The 21,666-nt window shown below is 44.4% G+C and overlaps 1 protein-coding gene across 4 annotated transcripts in view; it reads left to right on the plus strand.

Annotated features, from left to right (window-relative positions):
• Positions 1 to 19,289, plus strand: part of CLUAP1 (clusterin associated protein 1) — a 71,788-nt gene extending 52,499 nt beyond the window's left edge. Inside the window, exons 10-13 of one of the 4 annotated variants that reach the window (XM_075059485.1) lie at positions 5,608 to 5,715; positions 16,052 to 16,107; positions 18,386 to 18,439; positions 18,984 to 19,289. In XM_075059485.1, the coding sequence (XP_074915586.1) occupies positions 5,608 to 5,715; positions 16,052 to 16,107; positions 18,386 to 18,439; positions 18,984 to 19,136 (371 nt within the window). In that variant the 3' untranslated portion in view covers positions 19,137 to 19,289. Of the gene's footprint in view, positions 1 to 5,607; positions 5,716 to 16,051; positions 16,108 to 18,360; positions 18,440 to 18,983 lie in introns of all 4 variants that reach the window. The other 3 variants (XM_075059484.1, XM_075059487.1, XM_075059486.1) reach the window with 3 other exon arrangements.
• Positions 19,290 to 21,666: the final 2,377 nt, after the last annotated feature.

Raw genomic sequence — 21,666 nt, forward strand, 5'->3', positions numbered from 1 at the left:
GTCACCAGCAGGATGCTCAAACCATCCATCTTCCTGTAACAAACATTTGGAACTTGTCCACAATAGTCTTGTGTTTTGCTTGTTAAATAATTGCAAATTCATGTTCTAATTTAATAGTGCTTTGATGGATTCTTGGCTTCTAAGATCATTAGAAATAGTTATGGTCACCGAATATGACCTCTCTATAAAATGGGCCAAAAAATAACTTAGCTACTTATTCCTGTGCCAAGACTACAAATCCCAGTTTAAATGGAGCTTGTCATCGAGAGTTATTTTTAATTATTTCAAGTGACAGAGACCTATTGCTTTCCCTGGGTAGCGGTTAATCATCCTTACTATTAAAAATGTGAGTTTGGATACTGTAGCAATAGACCATTTTAAAATGACGAAGCGAGGTAAGCAAGTGCACTTAAACCTACCTCTGCAACCTGCTGGTTGGTGTTTGTTGGTATGTTATTGCCCAGTTTTAGTATATGCAGGTCTGAACATCCAAGCTTTCTGCTGAAGTTAGTAGGAGCCACAAGTGTCCGGACCTTGATCAGTAGCTCTCAGTACCAGGATGAATTTTTCTTAGAGGTCAGACAAAAGATCTCAGTTTTGTGCTAAGGACAGAGGATGTTCCCTGCTGATACTTATATATCAAAGCACTTCTTTCTGTTCAAATTGCAGACCTGCTAATACATAAGTGTTCGGGCTGATACGCAGCCTGATGCTCTTGAGTTTGGTGAGACAAGAGTATGGATTTGGTAGAACTGAGGCTTTCAAGTGGGCCCTGAACTTCACTCTCCCTTTGGTCACATTAAAATCCCAATATCCCCCCCCCCTTTTTTTTCCTGTTCCAAAATGTCATGTTATTTATTAAATGGATTTTATTTTGGATCAAGTGGCTGTCAGTTGCCCACTTGATTTTTCTCATTATGTTTTTTCACCAAAATCAACATCCTGCTGAATCCAGTAATTGCTGTGGAACCAGTGCCTGTGTTTTCAAAGCAGTGATTTTTATTATGAAATTGAACATGCTAAACAACACTTACATCTAATTCTAAAGCATATCAATAAACAATGTCCTTTGTGCTCATTATCTTCACCACAGTACCTTCTTATTTTACAGTTGGATACATTTACTTGAATATTTATGCAAACTAACAAATCTGTAATGAAATCACTGGTAAGTTATTAAATCATGCTGTTTTTCCTTCAAGCATTGCAAACTACCAAAAATTAAATCATTTAAATGTAGTATCATTGGTCCAGGTATCTGCTCTGGCTTTTTCTGGAAACAGTAGCTGTGCTTTGGAACAAATAATGCATCTTCTGAGAGCAGTGTTTTTCAGTTGTAACCAGGATGTACTTTTTGTGGCTGGACTGCTTTAGATGGAACTAATTTAGTTGACTGAAACCCACCTTTATGAAATTGAAATGTTAGGCAAGCAGAGTTTAAAATCCCAGTATATTCTCTCTCAAGTAGTCTGGTATTTTGCCAGTATTCTCCGTGCAGTAGAGTAAATCACAGCAGCGGGGAAATGGGCCAAACACATTTTATAGAGTTGTTCTGTTCATTACCTTTTCATAGTAAAAATACAGAAGCTTGTTAAAATACCAGCCTTCAGCTCCAGTAAGCTGCCAGCATTGGCCTAAATTTGGGCACGTGGATTGCTGAATAGCAGTTTGTTGTGAAAAGTCAAATAATCTTCACATAAACCCATGCAAATCTCATAAGCCAGGTCCATTAGAATGTGTTCTGTACTCCATGTACTAGTACGTGGGAATTTGTAGTAGTATGCTTTATTATCTTTGTTACGTTATGCTGATACTAAGAAAAATCTACATTTTCTCCATAAAGAATGTGCCTTGTCTCCCTGGAATTGATGCATTGTAATTTCTGTTACGCAGTATCACAGAGATGTGGTTGTGACTTCTCCTAGGGCAACAAGTAGTTTCTTTCTATATGTTGTTAAATTAAACTTTCTAAATTGTCACCTTTTTATGAATACCAAGAATATTTTGTTGAAAGCTGGACACACTGGGCATGTACGATGAGGGATGCAGGATGGTTGAACCCTGTAGTGCTCTAGCTAGGACAGGTCACACACAGCATTGGACTAGTCTGCCATTTAATCCAGCTAAGAAGCCTGTACTCATCTTGTCTTTATCTTGTGTATTTAAATAAAATTTCAGCATTGTGCTCTGTTTCTGTGTCCTTGGGATTTTGGCTCAGCACGATTCTGCTTAGCTGATGATAACTGGGATTGTATACTGGACAGAGCCAAGCTTGGTGATAGCAGCCATTGAGCTGGGTTAGAGCAATACATTATTTTTTTTTTGTAAGTGAAAAAGGTGCTCGATGTCTTTCCAAGTGGTGGGCAGGAGGCTTGGGGGCAGAAATTTTACTGTTGCTGAATTTGCATTTGCAGCTGCCACTTTTCTGATTCTCCAGCCCATGTTCACTATAGTGATGCTTTGTGTTGGCGTATGTGCATCAGAATTCCAGCTAGACTATTCAAAGAATATCCAAACTCTCATCGTAGATCTGTAACAAGATTTGTTTCAAAGTCACAACTTGGTAGGAAAAGTGATGCACTATGCTTATATGCTGATAATTCACCTGATGAATCTTCTCTTCATCTGTATTGAAAGGTAATCCAGGATTTTTAAAGGTGTAAAGGAGAGCTAGGCGTGCAGTTACTACTGGTTTGGCTTGCTGAACGTGCTTTGAAAGACAAGAGGTAGAGCTGGGGCACAAGGCATGCTTTTCTGGGGCTTGCCAGAGGTACTCTGTGGCATCCGCACGTGGGCTGAACAGCAGAAAACTGCTACTTCATCACTGGCAGGCGAGGGTTACAACATCTGAGTTAGTGGGGGAGAAGGATAAAAGAAATAGTGTGAGAAAGAGAGGATCGAGAATAGCAGAGAACCTGAGGGAAAGAAGAAAAGGGCTGGGTGAGGGAGAAAAACAGCTGTTTTTAAACCATTTCCTTTCATAAAGCAGCAGCTTGGGGCCCTCCAGCCACTGATTCCCTCACCACTGTAGGTATCATTTCTATTGCAAGGCACTTACTCACCATGGGATCTTCCTGCAAGTCCCACTTTCCAACAGAAAAGATACTGTGGGGAATTATACGATGAAATGAGCTTCCTTTTTGCAAGTTGAAATGGGTCAGAAATGGCTGGAGTGCCCAGGAGTGCGCTACAGGGAGCTGGAAGGGTTCACGTGGTTCAGGAGAGCGTTAAGCCATCAGTGTGGTTAGGAAAGAGCACTTCTATGTACAGTGGAAGGAAGATGGCAGATTCATTTCTGTTCTTTTCTTCTTGCCACTGCTTTGTCCCAAGGGAAATATATTTTACATGTTATATCTGAGAGTCTGTTACCACAAAAGGTTAAAAGAAAAAAAAAAAAAAGGTTTCCAGAAAAGCAAAATGTAAAATTTAAGCCCCATGTTATTACAGCCGTGCCTGCAGCCAGAGCAGAACTGCATCGCTGTGCCTCTCTGCTGTAAGTCCTGTCCCCAAAGTGGTTCTAGCTGGGTCTGCCACTTTGGGTTGTCAGCGGAGAGCGCTGGCTCCATTAGTCCCCATCTTAGCTGGCAGCTCATGCTCAGGAGATCCCAGCGAGAAGCAGAAAGTGCTAATGGGGATGAAATTGAAATGGTTTGGCAAAGTAATTGTAAGGGCTCTCTGTGCCATCCTCAGTTCTGGCCAGTGGTGCTGCAGAACAGGAGGAGCACAAATGACAAAATCTGAAAGGGAGGAATTGCTGCTCAAAAAAAAAAAAAAAGGGGGGAAGAAAAGAAGGAAGAAAAAAAGAAACCCCACAAAATAAGAATGAGGGCAGTTTAGTAATAGCAGTGAGAGCCATCACAGATGAGATAGTCTCGTTCTTTAACATACAGAGCACGAACCTGAATCCTTTATTTACGCTCCACATGGTTCTTCCTAAGGAGTCTGCCTGGGCAAGGGCTGACAAAACCTCGCTTTCCTGAATACCAGGTAAACAGAAACAGTATGCAGGTCACACAGCGGTGAGTGATTCCTTCACTTGCCAAAGAAGAAAGTGCAACACAATTAGAAATTGTAGCTAACATTGCTGGAGCCTCATAATCTTACCAGGGTATCAAATATATCCCTTGCCGTTATATTTTGTCATTAACTTAATATTGCAATGAAAAAGATTATGGAAAAATGTCTAATATTTGTATATTTTCTGATAATTAAATATTGCAAAGATGTGTCAGCTCATTACTAATCATGATTAAAGTAGTTATTTCCATTTTCAGCTCAGATGTGTGTAATTAAATGTACCTGAGAAAGAATTGCCTATTTTCTCTAAATAATTAACGCCTATTGTTGCTGCGCTGGGTGCTGACCTCACACGGTGTCCTCTTGGATTTGTCGTAGCATGGCTAATTCCAGAAGCTCCTGCAGGCAGACCACCACACAGCATCAGCTCTGAGCTGTAGGATCAGCTGATGTATAGGGCTCCTCTCTACACGAGTGAGAAGAGTTCCTAAGATGATAGGAGCTGAGGATCTGCCTCATTGGTTGAATGTTTGAAGAGGGAAGTAAATAATCATAACTAGGCAGTAGCTGGAAAGCAGAACTTGGTCTTAGTGAGCCAAGGAGCTTACAGAAGCAGGCTGGCATGAACGAGGAGAGAGGGGAAGAAGTTTATGGGATAGAAGGAGACTGAAATGGAGCAGAGCCTGCTCCAAACTTTCCACACACTTCTGCGCCAACTTTCCACCCACTGTTTTACTTCAGAACAGGCTCAGAGAAGAGCCAGTTTGGTTGACCATGCATGTGAACCTTAAGGTAGAACTTGTACAGCTGACATGGAGAACAGTCTGCCCTTTTCTTTGCAGGCACTTTTAAGTAGCTGAAGACTTCTGTCATCCTTTCAAACATCTGAAGGACAATTTAATCTCAGTCCTTTAGGTTTGTTTCAATTTGGTGAATGGAGAACTGGGAGTAAGTGTCTAAGTAGGCTTTAGTTTGGATAGGAAGAAGAAAGCAAAGGCAGATTATGAAAAAATTTGAAGAAGTTCCTGCATTTTGGGAAGCTTTCCTGTCTCTCCAGGCATCTTGGGTTTGGTTGTAACTGCTTTTGTTTATCTGGGGGTGTCTCACTGTGCTTTTCTAACTTAGGAAAGGCAAAAGAGCCTAAGGAGATGGGTTTTGATATTGCTTACGTCAGGGTAAAAGACTAGGAGATGTATTTATAAGCCCACGCTTTCCAAATGCTTTTAAAAGATTTTTCATCTTTAAATCAATTGCTGAAATAGCACCTTCATACTGTACATATGCTTCACACCCAGAGAGCGTATTTAGAACAGCGCCTTTATGGTACAATCTGAGGATTGTCCCAAGACAGTTGTTTATATTGTATGCTTCTTTGGCACTTCTGTGTAGAAGGATGCTCTCCTTAGGATGTGGGTGTTGGCTGTTCCCCTGTGCTCATCAGTAGAGCCAATGCTCTGTTTGCGACTGCATTTTTAATTAATCTTGGACTTGATGAAAGGTAGAGTCTGCTAGCATCTCTTGCGTCCAACTGCTATTCTGAGTTATGGGTTGGTTTGAGTGATATGTATCAACTGTTTTTGTTTTAACCAGATAATGATGATTCCGATGTAGAGATTCAAGAGGATGAAGGATCCGATAATGAAGTGGAAGACAGGCAGATCATGAAGCAGCGCACCACCACAGAAACACTACTGCAAGGTATCTTAACCTTTCCTTAGTTGCTTTTATTTAGAAGGATATGCTGGAATTATCTGAGTGACCTTAAATTTACGAAGACCCTGTTATTGTTCAAGGATATTGGCACTGCTCAGTTCTCGTGAGCTGTAAGAGGACAGTGTCTTGTGGAGAAAACATAGTGCTTTCAGGGGAGGAAATTAAGGATTATTTACTGAAAAAAGTACCATGTGAGAAAAACTTTTCCTTGGTATTGCCTTACAGATTCTTGAAGTAGCTTTATACAAAGCCTTAGAAAAGTAATACCATTCCTCATTGCAAAGCATTTATTTCCCTTTAGCTGTTGACACTTGTTCTAGTAGAGTCTTCTTCAAAAGGAGACCTTTAGCAAGTCTGTAAAACCACCTGCACTGACACAGTCACTGGTGCAACACACCTGAGTTACTTCTTTCAGGGAAGGACCTCTGGCTTCTGCCGCTGTTTATGTGGGAGTGGAACTGCAGCCTCTGGCTGCTGATTCCACAAGGGCCCTGGTCAGAAGCAACTCAGAGAAATTACTGTCTGAGGGTCTGTGTATCACTTAGGTGGAAAAAAGAAATGTTTTTCTTAGTCTATAGTCAAGCAAAACGAAACCAGAAAATCAGGTTAGTTCTCCTTGGTGTTCTTGTTAGCAGTGAGTGATTCTGACCATCAGCAAAAGCCTCTCTGGGATCTGGATGAAGTGCCTGTATGGGTAATTTCATGTGCCACTACTTCCGCTGGAACCTGTTACATAGATAAACTGCAAATATATGGTTTTTTCTGGGTTGAATTCTGCTCTCCCCTCTCTGACTGAGACCAGAGCAAGAAGCTGAAGTTCTCAAGTCAATATAATTCAAGCATTCTTATCCTCAGTTCCTCTGTTTTTCATAAAACTTGAAAATTCTTGATAAGTGCTAGAAATGCTAATATTCACTAAGGATTTTTACACTGCAGTTTCTCAAGGAAAGGTTTGTACGCAGTTTTTAGAGCTTTGGAGGTGGCTTTGTAACTGTGATGCCTCATCTCAGAGGACATCATAAACTAGCAATACGGATACTGGCTGCAGCCAGAGTCAGCTCTTAATATCAGTTTTAAGAACAAAAGGCTTTAGTATAAAAATTGTAGATTTTGTTGCAAGTCGAATTTTTTTCTAGGAAGAGCTTTTTTATCATTAATTACACTTACTGGAGACTCAGCTTGTCAGACTTAAAGCAAGCAGTTCAAATCCCTGAGATGTTTTCTCTGCTGTGCTGTTTAGATTGCTTTCTATGCTTTTGTAGGTCTCTTCCTAGTGTTTGGTAAACTACTTCTGGCAGATAATTATCCTCTGACTTCTGCATACTCCGAGTATGCTGTTTGCTGACTACACAGTTGCTACCCCAATCTTTACTCTCCTTACCTCTGTGTACATTGGAAGCCTCCCTTAGCTCTCTGTCCAATTTTTGCCTCTCACCTGCTATGAACTACTGAAGCAGCTCCGGGCATGTTAAATGGCTCCTGAAATGCCTTTCCTACAGGCCCTGCAGAAGGAGTAAGGTTGTATTCCCTCGTTGTAACTCACAACACTTCAGTCCTACAGTGCTCCAGTGCAATCTCTGCTAGCAGAGATGGATACAAACATTGGTAGACTCTTAAGGGAAGGACTGCAGGATCACTTTTCTGCTTTGCTGAGGTTACTCATCATCATCTTGGGCAAGTCACCCAGTTGCTCTACCTGTAGCTACACTGTGAGATTAACAGCAGGCTCTCTGTCCGTACCACTGGCTTTGGTTCAAAATGTCTACACTTTTTGTTTAGGAAAACTCAACCTTGGGATATCTCTGCTGCTGGTGTTAGTGAGCTCGCTTAGTCCTGCCCATTCTTATCTGTCCAAAACATAGGAACAAAAGCTTGGACTGTATCAAGACATACCAGTCAGGCCAAAGCTTTCCTTCGGGAGCTCCAGCCTGATCCAGAGTGCACACTTACGTGACAAAACAGTTCTAGCTTTCAGAACAGGCTCAAATCTGCACCTCCCCATCTGTGTAAACGGGCCCCTTTGGTCCAGGTCCCTCATCGATAGTGAGGTTGTATGTTTGACTGTGTGACCCTCGCCAGCTGAAGTGCTGGACACATGTCAACACCTGAGATTAATGTCAGGTGTGTCAGCTTCCATAGAAAATCAGGCCTGAACAGTCACTGGCTACTTGTCATTAAACACACCAAGAATCTGTACATGTTCTTCAGCACAGGTAGTTTGCATTTAAAATACAGCTAATTATTAAGGCAGCATAACAAGAACATTATTTGTATTAATTACTGCTTTTTTCCTTGACTCAATTCAAGATATTTCAATCACTTTCTTTTGACGCTTTGTGTCTTCTTACATGGTAGTGCTTCTGACCCATGTTTGCTCTCAAACTAAGGAGAAGTGGTCCACTGTGGTCACCTCCTGTAGTTGCTGTGATTCAGTTTTACATCTCTAATTTCCAGATTATTAGTATTGTAAGATAAGACTTCCTCCCTCTGTCTGTAGTAGGTGGGCAGGTATTCCAGTGTGTTTTGCCATTACAGAGGCAAGATTCTCAGGGAGAGATAATCTCTCTTATTAGGCCACTTGGTATAATTGAGAAAAATCAACACACTTTCACCCTCAAGAGTCCTTTCATCAGGTTTGTCTAGATGCAGCAAAATTCAAACTAAATGCAACTTTGACAATATTGCTCCTGGTTTTATTCTTTCAGCCAATTAAAAGACTTGAAGGTGTAGGGTTTAGTCTCCCGTGGAGCAGAAAAGAGTGTTAGCTGGGGGACACATGACAGGCTGCTAGCTCTTGTCGTACAGAGACAAATCGATCCCTTATTTCCCGTGTACAAGAGGAATAGGCAGTAGCGGTGTAAGAAGGAAGCCGTAATGTGCTATGGAGCTTGTATCTCCATTGAGTTCAATGCTTTTCGTTCAACAATACAGCAAACCCAGCTTTAGGAAGCCAGGAAGGTTTCTGTACAAGGAGGGAGCAGGCGTGGGGGTGAGAATAAATGGCTGGGAGGATAGTCACCAAACTGACAGATGCTGGCTTACTGGGTTTGTGAAACTACAACCTGTTTTGTTATCACAATATCACAATTACAGGCAAGTCTCCTCCATGATGGGGCTTATTTTAATAAATCCATGTGTCACTAATCATTTGCTTTTGTAACTTAGAGAATACATTGATTTATCATCTATAACTTTCAATTTTAACATTGTCAATGTGAATAAAAATTCACATCCACTTTTATTTTCTCTGGCAATAGATAAGCGAGGCTGTTAAACAAATAAAATAGATACATGGACTGTCCTGAGGTCAAACCATGAGTTAGTGATGGCGTTTGGAATAAGACTCTTGTTTTGTCAGAGAGCCAAAGAAAAATTCTTGCAATGTTGAAGGTCTTAGCGGTCTGCAGTGTAGAGAAACCTCTTGCCTGAAAGAGGCCATAGACCAGTAGTTTGCAGGAGGATGGTTGCTCACATGCAGGTGGGGTGGACATCAGGGTGAAGAATGCAAAGCCTTGTCCTAGGAATGTAGAAGCTGCCATGCCAGGTCAGGCATGAGGTCTGTCTAGCCTGGTCTTCTGTCTCCAGCACTGGCTGAAAGAAAATGCATGGGAAGAGTGTAGGAACTTCCATCAGGTTCCCTCTTGTTCTCAAACTGTTTCAACCTTCATCAGGATTTCCTGAGCTGGATGTGGTTTCTATGAATTTAGTCTAACCCTCAGTAGATGGTGGGGGGTTTTTTTCTAAGAACCTTTGCTGTTTCTTCTTGAACTAAAGTGGATTTTTTGCATCCATGCTATCAAAAGGGTCAGATTTTGAAGCAATGTTTTGTTTACATGTGCAGATCCATCTTTGCAGTCTCATTTGGACCAGAGTTCTGAAATGCATTTTGGAATCATGAGCAAATTCAGGATCTCCCCTCTTCCCAGCAATAGCACTGGCTGGTTGGGTAGGCCATGGCAGACTGGCACACACTGTGCTTGGAGCAAGGTAGGCAGTGGAAATGCTACTGACTGAAGCAGAAATTATCCATGCTTGCAGAACTGTGGGACTGTGCCTGTCTACAGGAAATCACCCTCTATTCCACGCTGCCAGGATCTTTCAGCTCCTGTAAACCAATTATCCCAATGCTTTAGCTCTTATGTTTCCTTCTGTAATGTTGTTGTTAAGGGGCGGTTTTGTCCTGTTCGGACCACAGAGACCATTTTACTACCGAGACAGTAACAACTTCAGCCCCGTTTGGTCTTTATTGTAAGAAGACAGCTTTATAAAACTCTGAATGTTTTTCAGCAAATAATCAGTCCAAAGTCAAACAGTGAGAGAGCAGCTCTCTTGGAGCCTCTTACCTTTGCAGAACTGACACAGAGGATCAATGTGGTAATTATGTGCTGGCAGCCAGGTTAGCAAGTGTACTTGCTAAGGAATGCCTCCAAAAACCTGCACTGTTTAACACAGCAAGAAGAAACGTGTCTGAATGCAGCAGATGAGAATAAAGGGGTTTTATTAAGAAAACAAAGTGTACCTCATTGGAAGAAGTGGAACCAAGTATGTGACAACGAAACTGGAGATGAGTTCAGGGGCAGACAGAGAGCATGGTCCTGTGTCTCGGTGGACACGGGCTGGCTTGCCAGCACCAGCTGTTCCATGCTGCAGCCAGGCCTACAGGATCCCCAGTCCTGTACAGATGCATCTCACAGAGGCAGTGCACACAGAGCAGCACATATCCAAAGCATGCTGATGATGCTGTGGCAGACACACAGTGTTTTGAGATGACGATGTTTAGCCTCCCTGTCTTGGTTTTCTTCTTAAACTTGAGCTTGTGATTATGAAGTAGGAACTGGCTAGCAGACATTGGGAAAGGGCTAAAGGTCCTCTGTATGCTGGGGGGAAGGCTGTGGAGGCTGAATTAGCCCTCATTTTTTTCAGTCCTGTAGGGAGAGTGGGAGTTTTGACATAGTAGCAAGAAATCTTCTCAGGTGAGCCTACACAGTCCTGTTTCCAAATGCCTCCATACAGCATGCAAGCTGAAAAGTAGGAAAGTCCTGTTCTCAGTGGAAATGGCCAGACTCCACTTGTGGAAATTCTCTCTCCAGCTTGTGGCCATGTTCAGATTCCTGCTACTGAATTTCTAGAATGTTTTCCTTCCTTCTAACCTCCCCAGGTGTGTAGAACCCAAAGGTGTGTTATCAATATGCAGGGGAGTGGAGGGATTCAATTAGGAATGTGCAACACCTGCCTGCTCCTTGTTGGATGTCTTGTTCACATTGAGTTCCTGTGGCTGTCACCTGCCTAATTTTTAAAAACACGTGTTAAATAACTAGTCCATTTCTTCCCTTCTCTCTGGTTCCTAAAGGAAATTACATCTCTGAGTCCAAGACCAAGAAATGTATGCAAATGCATTTATCTTTACAAATACAAGATGATAACAAATCTGCAGGTTTTCTCAAAATGTTGCATTCTTCTCTGTTGTAGAAATAAGTCTTGATAAGAAAAACATGCTGAAGCTCACTCAGTTGTCTAGGCATCATTCAAATGCTGTATGATCCCATCCCTGATCTCTCAGCTTCATCTGTAGGGACAGCTACCTCTTACTGGCATGCAGCTGAGTGCAGGATGTGGTCTCCCTCTTTACTGTTCCCAAGTCGTTCCCCCTAGTCAATCTGTTTCTTAAGGGTTTCTGAACGGTGATCAGGGTCTCCACATTGCTGCAGTCAGAGTACCTAGAGCTTGTGTTTCTGAAAAAAAAAAAAAAAGTAGAAAATTTCTTGCTCCGAGTCATGCCGCACTTGATAACTGAAGTGCCACTAAGGAGGATTTGCCAAGGGTGTTGCACATGCAACCTTCAGCCACATACTCAAGAAACTGTCAGTGTCCTCCTGATATCCCAGGAGTTCCAGCATGACAAGGCCCGAGTCTCAGAAATACCAGGAATCTGCAGTTCACATACTCAGTGGGGCTTGCAGGTGCTTTGCATCTCATGCTTTCAGAGGCCAAAATAGATTTTGATGTCTGCACAGAAGGGAGGGCTATAGACCTGATGTGGCATAAAGTGGGCAGAGATGAGTCAGATACGAACAGCAGCTGTGAGACAGTCTCTGCTGGGCCCTGAACTCTTCTTACCTTTCCTTTCTGTGTGGGATTTGTGATTATTGTTTGTAACCCCAGAGCTCCTTTGAAAATCCCTGCCTGATTTCATGGCAGTTAACAAGAAGTACAGAGTTCTGTGAGCAGAAACAAAAATCTCTTCTAACCTGGCCAGGCTGCTCTCTTCCTGATGGTTCTTCACGAACCCTGGTGTTTGCAGGCATCTCGTTGCATGCGTTTGCCTTGATTCAGAGTCTGTGAAAGTGAGGAGATGAGTGGGTCTGGATTTCGCACGTACCGTGGTGGTGGCAGAGGGAGAAGGCTGAGGCGTAAAGAATGGGTCTGGTGGGAAGGTATTTGGCTGTGCATTAGCAGGATTCAAGTTCTCCAGCTGTTTTATAATGTATGAAGTCAAGGGGAAAAATTTCACAACTGCATCTGCTCTCAGAGCACCTCAGAGGACTCTACCAAACTGGTATTGCTCTCCATGAACTTCTAAAAATAAATTCCTTCCTTGTGAACCTCACCAAGTGCAATTTTACTCTGACTGGGGCTTTGTACGCATGGCACAGAGTGGGTCCTTGTGATTGTGCCTCTGAAGTGAATATACTTTTCTAGTAAATCAAATCAAGTCCTAATTGTAAACCTTATAAAAGTATTCTGAAGAGTCAGATTAGTCTCTTCTTCCTTGCCTCTTCAGGTCAAGCGGGAGGGAAAAAACAGTCAACACTCTGAGCCACTGGGTCTGACTGCCAGTACTCAGAGGGAACTAACCTGCGGAGGGAGAAAGCTGATACAGCTGCTCTTCTCATTTTCATGTATTTCTGTATGGATCTCTGCAGATTCCCATCCCCCAGATAAGAGTCTGCAAAGTCTTTAGTTTCCTGATATAGCAGCTGCTGGACAATTATTACGAGGCTTATGTGGCTGGGGAAAGGGGGACAATCAAATGTGTTTGGAAACACTGAAAAGGGGCTGTGGGGTTCACAGAAATTAATTTGTCTTAACTTGAAATAGAGCTTCCTCCCACCATCTCGGCATCTGCTCCCAACAGAGTTGTCTTTGGCTGTATGTTTTGTGTCAGCAAAGTTAAGTGCTCCCTGGGAGGGAGGAAGTGTTTCTGTATGCTTTCAACCTGTATTGTGGCCATTGTGACACTGGACCTAGTGGAGAAGGAGGAGAGGTTGTAGGTCTGAAATGGTGGGAGACAGGTCACTCACTTCCAAGCAAATTTCCTTTTCATGGAGGTGTAAGAAATAAATAGAAGTATGCTCACCCTGGGCAGCAGCTGTAGTGTGCTTAGTTAATCATTGTACTTTGGCAATGCCTAGAAAATGCTGCTGAGATCAGGACCTTGTGCTAAGGGCTACACTCACGCTTAAGAACACAGTGCCCAAAGGGCACAAAGATCAAAAAGATCAGGCAAAAGATTTATCCCAATTTTCTGTGTGCGGAGGTGATGCAGAGGGAAGGGAGGTGTCTTATCTGAGCTCACGCTGTGAATTTGCATTAGGAGCTGGAGACTAAATGCAGATCTTCAAACGGGGAGCAAAATGTTTCAGCTGCAAATCTACCTTCCCCTTGTGGTAGGTTATCCTAAACTCTCAGGTTAGGTGTTGCAACCTAGGCACAGGGTTAACATATAGCCACTGCTGGGTAAGAAGATGTAAATCATTCTAGTCCTGTGGATCCATTGTAGGCAGCTGCATGGGTTACTATAATGGCAAGCATCACGTGCAGAGGAAAATTGACAAACGCTCACAGGCTTAAAATCATGGATTCTGATCTTTGATGGCTCAGTGGCTATAAACCGTGGCGATGCACGGAGATTAGATTTGAATCCAAAGGTGCAGTGAATTACAGTCTGTTCATTACTAGTGTTTTACCTAATTATTACTTTGTACAGCCTGTCCCAGCTGAATTCACATTATCTGTAAGTAAACATAACAGGCTCTTACCCGCCTGGAAGCTGCGTGAGCCTCTGTGGCCAGAATGGTGCAGCACTAATGCCGCAGCAAGCTGAGCCCAGCTAAATTGAACCCAGGAAATTTCAAGTGACAAACACCCCCGTACCTGCCAGCTCTCCCTGTCAAGTGCAGACAATTCCTCTGTTTCCTGCCTCCCCCCCAGCACCCACAGAAATGCACTGTGGCCATTTGCCACTCCTTGCTCCCATACACAGAATCTTGGGGGTTTACAGTCTGAAAGTTAAAGTAATGCTCCCACCTTTGTCACAGAAGCTCTTCTACTAATGTGGAAAATTTGCTTTCTGTCCTGTTTAGTCTACAGCATAGTGCACAACTAAAGCTCCAGCCCCTCTGTATCCTGGGGTGTCTCCTGTGAGTGTCCCAGGGTTGTGCTACAGGAGCTAACGCTGCTGATCCCACAGTCACTAGTTCAAAGAGGTGCTCCTGGTTTAAACTGATGTAGGGATCAAAGTCTGGGCAGTACCCAATTCTCATCTTTCTCCAAATGTAAGCAGTTACTGTTTCCACTGATGCAAGAGCAGCATCCTGCAGACCTTCTGTTAGCATTCTCCAAGCTCTTTCCTTGGCATTTTTGAACTGTCCTATTTCATCAGCTCTCTGTATGTGATATCCTGATTCTCTTTTATATTCAGTATCTCTCTCAGCTTTGTCTTATCAATGGCTTTTAGGAGCTCCCTGCTGCTTTCTCCTTTGAGGTAATAATTCCCTACCTAACACTTTATGCTGAGCCTTCTACATAGCAAAATTGCAGTTAAACTCTTGGAGCCATCTGTAGGCTGGGCAAAAATGTGGTTCTGTGATCTTCTAATGATGTCAGTTGTAATCATCTCTGAATTTACATAGTTTAGTCTAGCGTCTATTAGAGCAAATGTCTCTAAAGCTTGAAGAGAGATCCTCTGTCCAGGAATCTTCTAATTCCCTACTGCCTGTGTTATCAGCAACCAGATGGATAGAGGACACCGCTTTTTATTTAAAAGATGTAAGATCCTTTAAATTATCTGCCTTGACACACCAAGGGTTTTTTGGTGACTTCTGGTTGAGTTAGCCAGCTTTTTGCTACAACTAATCCAAATCAGTTTGCAAAGGGGACAAAAGGGACCTGTCTTCTTTTGTACTTTGGGAGGTACAAAAGAGGTTTGACAGGATATATTTTAAAGTTGTTTTGTTTTCATGCTAAAAAAAATAAAATAGATTTTGTCTAGATTGGAAAAATCCATATTTGGCATAGAGGAAACTAGTGATGACAGGAGATAAACAGATGGTGAAATGTGATGGTCACAGCAGGACTGTTAAATAGGCATCCGCTTGGCGCTGAGTGACTTCTGGTGGCTGCAGAAAGCAAGGCTGAGTCACCCAGTCAGCCCACATGCAGAATTTCCGCAGTCACAACTCTGCTATACCCATTCCCAACACCTTCTGGGCTCCCTTTTAGCAAAGGAGACCATGCTAGCATCTTTGCCATTTCATATGGCCTCTACATAGCCAAAAGTAACAAAGCAAGGCGCAAGTGTGTTCTCCCTTTTCAGTGAACTCCCCACAACCCTGAGATCTCCACCCCCCTTTTCAGACTTACACATCCAACTCTCAACAAGAAATCCTTGAGTTTTGCCTTGGCACTGCCTAGGATTCCTGTGAGATGTCAGTCCCTACTGGAATATCAGAAAGGATCCGAGTGTAGTGAGCTCTATAAGGACAGAAGGCTTACCACGTGGAAGAGACGGGCTTTTGTTCTCCGTGTACCAAAGCAGAGGAAGGAATATGCCAATTCACACAATTGTTTATGTTGGAAGAGACCTCTTGAGATCATCTCATCAAACCTCTCTGCTCAAACAGGAGGTTTGAGCAGGTTGTCCAGGACCACATCCAGTTGGGTTTTGAATATTTCCATGGATGGAGACTCCACAACTTCTCTTGGCAACCTCGTTCCAGTGTTTGACCACCCTCACAGTAAAAAAAAGTGGTTTCTTGTGTGCAGATAGAATTTCCTGTTTCTTAATGTGTCCATTGCCTTTTGTCGTGTCAGAACTGTCATACCAGCATAAGGTAGGTCTGGAAATACCATCCTGACTGGAATTACTGTCACCCTCTTCTACCTTCTCCTGAGCGCTGAGGCTTAACGAAGGGGGTGACCTTACATGCACTCATCCTCTCACTGCCATTTGACTAGTCCCCTAAAATGTAAACTCTGAACTTTTTGTCCCTCTGTGTTAACCATGAGCCAGGCTTTATTGTGATTCTTTTTGCTCTTGCAGGAAGAGCTGGTGCACGTATCGTGGGAACAATGCAAGGTGGAGACACAGAGGAAGAGGTAAGTAACCATCCCATGTGCCTGTAGAGCTTTTCTGACAGTGCTTTAGAATGACAGCCCCTCTCTTCAGCTAGAGAAACACCTTTTTACCTGCTGAATCTTCATGCCCCAGGCCTGCTTTTCCTCTCCTTTCCTCCAGCTAACTGCTCTCTCATCTGCATAGACACATATTTTCCTATTTTTCTTTTGCTCTTGGAGTCTCTGGGCACTGCCCTGTGCTTTAGCCTCAGCCTGCAGTGCATAACTAGTGGCACACGGACTGCAGGAATGCTGTTTTGTTAAGCTGTTGGGGCAGATTGCTGGAAAGAGGGGATCAGTGCAGTGTAGCAGGAGTTAGATGCCTGATCTACATCCCCTACATTGCTCCAAAAACACTCTCCTTGGAGCCCTCTCAGTGGCCTGTACTAACAGCATCAGTCCTTCAGTCCTCCAGATGACGAGACAGGGATGAGAGCAGAACTGTGAACTGTGCACCTTGGGATCCCTGCCTTGCAGATAAAGCTGTCCCCTGGCTGCTGGCTTTGCATCTGGTTATGGTTGACCTGGTGAGCGGACAGTGGCTAAAAAGGTACACACAGGTTAGTACAGCAGGCACTTATTCTGACTGCTGTGCTCAGCCTTTGGTATATGTGGGCAATCTTTCTATGCCTCTGGGCACTTGTAAGTGGCTACATCTGTACTAGGAAGCCAGCTGCTGTGATGTGGTTTGCATCTGTACAGTAAGCTCTCCCCACCATCCCAAAAAGGTGCTGGCATCCAAGCTGCCAGGCAGGAGCAGTGGGGCTGTCCTGTTCCCCAGGTGATGCTGGAATATTGTTTTGGAGAGTGCTAGTTGGCACAGGGCAAAACTGTGCTAGGAAATAGTACGAACACTCAAAAACTGCGATGACTGTGAATTTGTGTTTGAACCTGTGCTGTCTGTTGATTCCTAGTGTAGATGTAGCCCTTCTGTCTCACTGTGCAGCAGACACCCCACCCAGTGCTGCCTGTCTAGATGAAGAGGGCACGCTAGGAGTTCAGACATCTCTGCACCCAGCAAGAAACCCTGTGCTGCTGGGGGATTATCTCTCTCAGTGCTGCCCTGCCTTTCACTGCCTTCATGGCATAGAAATTAAGCCTCTCTGAAACAAAGAATTTGCTTTTCAGAAATCCCTTCACAAAAGCCCATTACAGGGGGCTGGGGAAGCAACAAAGCACTGGCTTGGCTCGGGAAGCAGAGGTTAATGGAGCTAGCATGACTCCAGGGTCCCCAGGAGAAGGGGGAGGGAAGCAGATGGGGGAATCCACCTCTACAGGACATAAAAACAATAGGAAATTCCCAACGTTCGCCACCACGTACAAAAGCCATTTGCCGTGGCTGTCTGACACTGCTAGGTTAGCCATGCAAAGCTCTGGGCAGACTATTTTTCCTGCAGGCAGGGCCAGAAGAGAGAAGATACCACTGCTATGAAGTGTTCATTGCAGAGACCTGGAAGCACTATAGGGATAAGGGAGTTAAGTCTCTTGCTGGCCAGGGACGAGCTGCCTTTCTTTCTGCCCATCCTCACCTTTTCTCTGGAAAGGAACTTGCCGACCATGCTCTGCTGTTTGCTTCAGCCCGATTGGATGTGGTTAAGGCTGTTTGTCGCCTTCTGGGGAATGATTTATGCTGTTGGCATTCAGAAACATTTCTGGGTAGGGTCAGGAGTGCCAGTGCTGTAGGTGAAGATGTTGTGACCTTAGTCACAGTGCTGCCTGATTGTCCTTGACTATGTTCTTGCCAGCTTTGGATAGTCATTCTCTGCAATTTCTCCTTCCTTTGGACTTTTCTGTTCACAGCTTTCTCCCATGTCTCCCTGTTGGCACAGCCCTACCACATTCAGGTGTGGAAAGCCGAGGCCTTCAGCCTCTTATTGTCCTCAGCTGCAGCCACTTTGGTTGTCTCATGGCTCTGCCCTCTTAATACAGCATCTCAGCAGGCACCAGGGCTGAGAGGCTTACTCTTGCAGGCATCTATGTGTCTGAAATCAGGGAAGGAAACAAGTGAGGCTGATTTGAACCCCTCAAAGAGTTAATCGGTTTATGGAGTTGAGAAGAGAGCAGGCTTCAGCTTGCCTGAGAGCCAGCAGCTGTGCCCAGCCTCTGTCACTTGCTGGTGTGGTACATGATGCCTGAGCTGTATCTGTCTTTGCTGCCTTATCCCCTGCTCCCATTCTGGTTACTTTATATTTTCTTTTATGTTCTTGTACTTTTTTTTTCTGCTCTGCCTCTGCTGTTCTTTCCACTCTGGTTCTCCAAGGGGAGATCTGCCCCAGCACAGCCAGGCACGCGCAAGATCGTCACCAAAGCACAGGTGGGTTTCTCTCCTGCAGTTATTTTCTTCCACTATGCCTTGATTCTTTGCTCTCGCAATAGGTATCACTTTAAATTTAAACACCCTGCAAGGTTTTTAACACCACAGATTCAGCAGAAGTCAGGGAGTTCATTTTTGTCAGCCCTGTAAAGTGGGGAAGGAGGTTTGCAATAAATTGAATGGAGCAGCCGCTGTCTAGCAAAGTGGGGAGCTGCTGGTGAAAACCATGTGGGCCATTAGCTCCCAGAGGCAGCTGAGCTCTGGCCTGTCATTATTTTGAAAGGCCAGCAGCACAGCAGCCTGAGCTGGAACAAAACATCTTGCAGAATCTGCTGCTGCTCCCCGGAGCAAGTCCAAATCTGGAATCCATACCAGGCTGGACAAACAGCCTTCCCCATAGCCCCCAGGTGTGTGATTGCACAGACTGCAGGGGAGGGAGCAACTTAACATCAGCCAGCAGCACCATCCTTTACTTTTGAGCTGGCAGAGATGCCTTGCCATCCGAGAACTGAACCGGTCATGAATTCTGTTTGCTTTCCTGCAGGAGGACTCAGGGGATAGTGAGATTGACCTGGATGAAGATGAAGATGAGGAAGAGGATGATATGGAAGACGACAGCATGGAAATCTCCCCGAGCAAATCCAGTCACCGAGCAAGGAAGCCAGAGCCGCTAGAGGAAAGTGATAATGACTTCTGACCCCTTAGTAGCAGGACCAGGAGGCATCTTGAAATACAAACTTTGGAGACCATGCCAGCCAGGAGCTAATATCCTGCCATCTGAAAAGCACTTGTCAGCATGAATTCAGGAGTTGGTAAATAATGTTCATTAAACTTGAAAATTAAACTTGGATTGCCAGTCTTGTGACTCTCAAAGCGTGAGCAGTTTATCCGTAATGAGAATCACAGTAATGTGGAGTGAGGTTATTTCCATAATTGCATTAGAACTGGCCCTCATGCACTGCAGCGCCAAAAGTCGCACTCCAGTGAGCATCATGTGCTTGATTTCCCTGCATTTTATTATGTCCAAACTTATTTTTGGGGCTTAATAAAACTGGATGAAAAGCTGCTCTGGGAACACACTTAAATTGATTTTAAATCTGGCTTAAATCTATTTATCCTAAACATATCCTTTACTTAATCAAGGGCTTGCCTCCACAAAGAGCAGCACCAGTTGCACTAAGGGAGTGGGAAACTAGTGAAGGAGTCCTCCAATACCTGCACCTTCAGTGCAGCATCTCTCAGTATTTCAGCTGTCAGTGGGAATTGTTCTCAAACTTCAGTGGGTTGTGCTTGAGCGTTCTGAGAGTGGCCATGCAAGACTGCTGTAACTAAATCCATATGAAATTAGCCCTTTAATTATACTGGTACTTCTGGGGCAGACTGAGATTTAGGCACTCAAATGGGCCAAAAGTTGGGCTTTTGTTCAGCAAGTTGTACAGATGCCATCAGTGAAAATGTATGCAGGTGAATGCAAAAGGTGGAGTTTGTCTAGTGTCTTGCCTCTTTTAACTCTGCTTTAGCATCACAATTTGTCTTCACGGGAGCAGAAATCAGTGCTTGATTAGAAGAGTTCATTTTGGTGTGTGTTCATCAGGGCAGACAAGAGCCCAGGCTGTTTTCCTGCCCTTCCCTTCTTTCACATCAGCAAAGTACTTTGCTTTCCTCCCCATCTGAAGTCTAGAGTCAGGTCCAACCCCTCCATTATTGTGCTGAAGGAAGGAACACACTCAAGTTACTTGAAAAACCAAGAGCTTTTTTATCTCTCTGTATCTCTGGCCCCAAGGGTGGAACCGTCACACCCAAGGCAGTTCCCCATCAGCAGAGCTCAGAGCTTGAAATGTCACATCAAGGTGGGACAAAAGTTTGCAGGTAAATATAGTGCAGTTTTTGTGTAGTAACGGGACGTATGTGGGTGCAGCGATGTGCTGAAATGCACACAATTGTACAGGCTTGAGCCAAACTGGCCGACAGTTAGGGCACTTCCTTGCACACTGTAAAATTAATTGGCGTTTTGCACCACACTTCAAAGAAAGCAGATGACAAAGACAGTGTTCTTAGTGCTAGACACCTACTGCAGAGCCTTTAGGGGGTATCCTGTGACAGCCAGTGAGAAAGTGCATGTGGTCTCCACATCCCTCTCCCAAGGGATGAGAATGTCCTGATTTTAGGACCCGTTCTGAAAATGTTTTTCCGTGTTACATAGGGAATCTGTTCTGGTCCTCCCTGTGTGCTGAGATATATCTGATCTGTGAGAGAGATTTCCCATGAGATCGGGCCCAGGCTCCAAGTCTGGGCTGCAGTTTCAGAGTTAACGGTTTCCTATGTTATTTCCGATATTGTAGGCCACAGTGGAAGGCTGACTTAATACCTTGTGTGCACAGAACCAGAGCCTCTTCAGGCAGCACTGCCACCTAGCCTTTCAGCACAGCCGGCCAGGTTTTAGGGTAGCCACGGTTTGCCTTGCAGCTGCAGCACCATTAGCAGCCACCCCCCTCCCGCCCAGTGCCAGTGCAAATGCAGCCTCTGAGCACTCAAGCTTTCAGCTCAGAAGTGTTTGTGTATAGCTAGGTATGTGCATATCCAGACAGATAGATTAAATATATTTCAAATTGTTGTTAACCCCCTGTTTTCTGGAGCTCCAGGGCATGGGAGCTGGCTTGGGGTTGTTGATCGCTCTCTCCCTTGGTGTTAGGCACAGGCTTTGGGCAGAGCTGGACCAGAGCTTCAGTCTGCCCTGAAATAATGGTGAAAGAGGTAGGACTTAAATCACTCAGCATCACTGTATCCTGTTGGAGAGCATCCCCCAGCCCCTGACACCTCACGGAAGAAGCCATGAGCTCTCTCGTCACACCACTATAGGGGGTGAGGTCTGCAGCCAGGGCAGCAGAGCACAGTGCACTCCGAATGTAATGTAATGCAAGAGAGGAAGACAGCACAAGGCATCTTCTCAGCTAGCAACCAATTTATTTCCAAGTATGTACATAACGCACAGCTCAGCCCAGCGTTTCTCCAGGATCAGCCCACCAAGGTCCCTGGAGCAGTCGCTTACTGCCCCGAGTGCAGCAGCAGTGTGTCTCGGTGTGGGCTCCGGCTGGGATGGAGTGGGGAGAGGGGGCAGTGGCTGGAGGGGGCTCTGGTGGGGTTGCATAGTTTGGCTACTGGTCCACCTGCAAACCTGGCACCTTTTGGAGAGTCACTGGGTCTCTGCCACGCACATGAAGGCATTA

Source organism: Buteo buteo, chromosome 29 (assembly GCF_964188355.1).
Source record: "Buteo buteo chromosome 29, bButBut1.hap1.1, whole genome shotgun sequence".
NCBI classification, from domain to species: domain Eukaryota; kingdom Metazoa; phylum Chordata; class Aves; order Accipitriformes; family Accipitridae; genus Buteo; species Buteo buteo.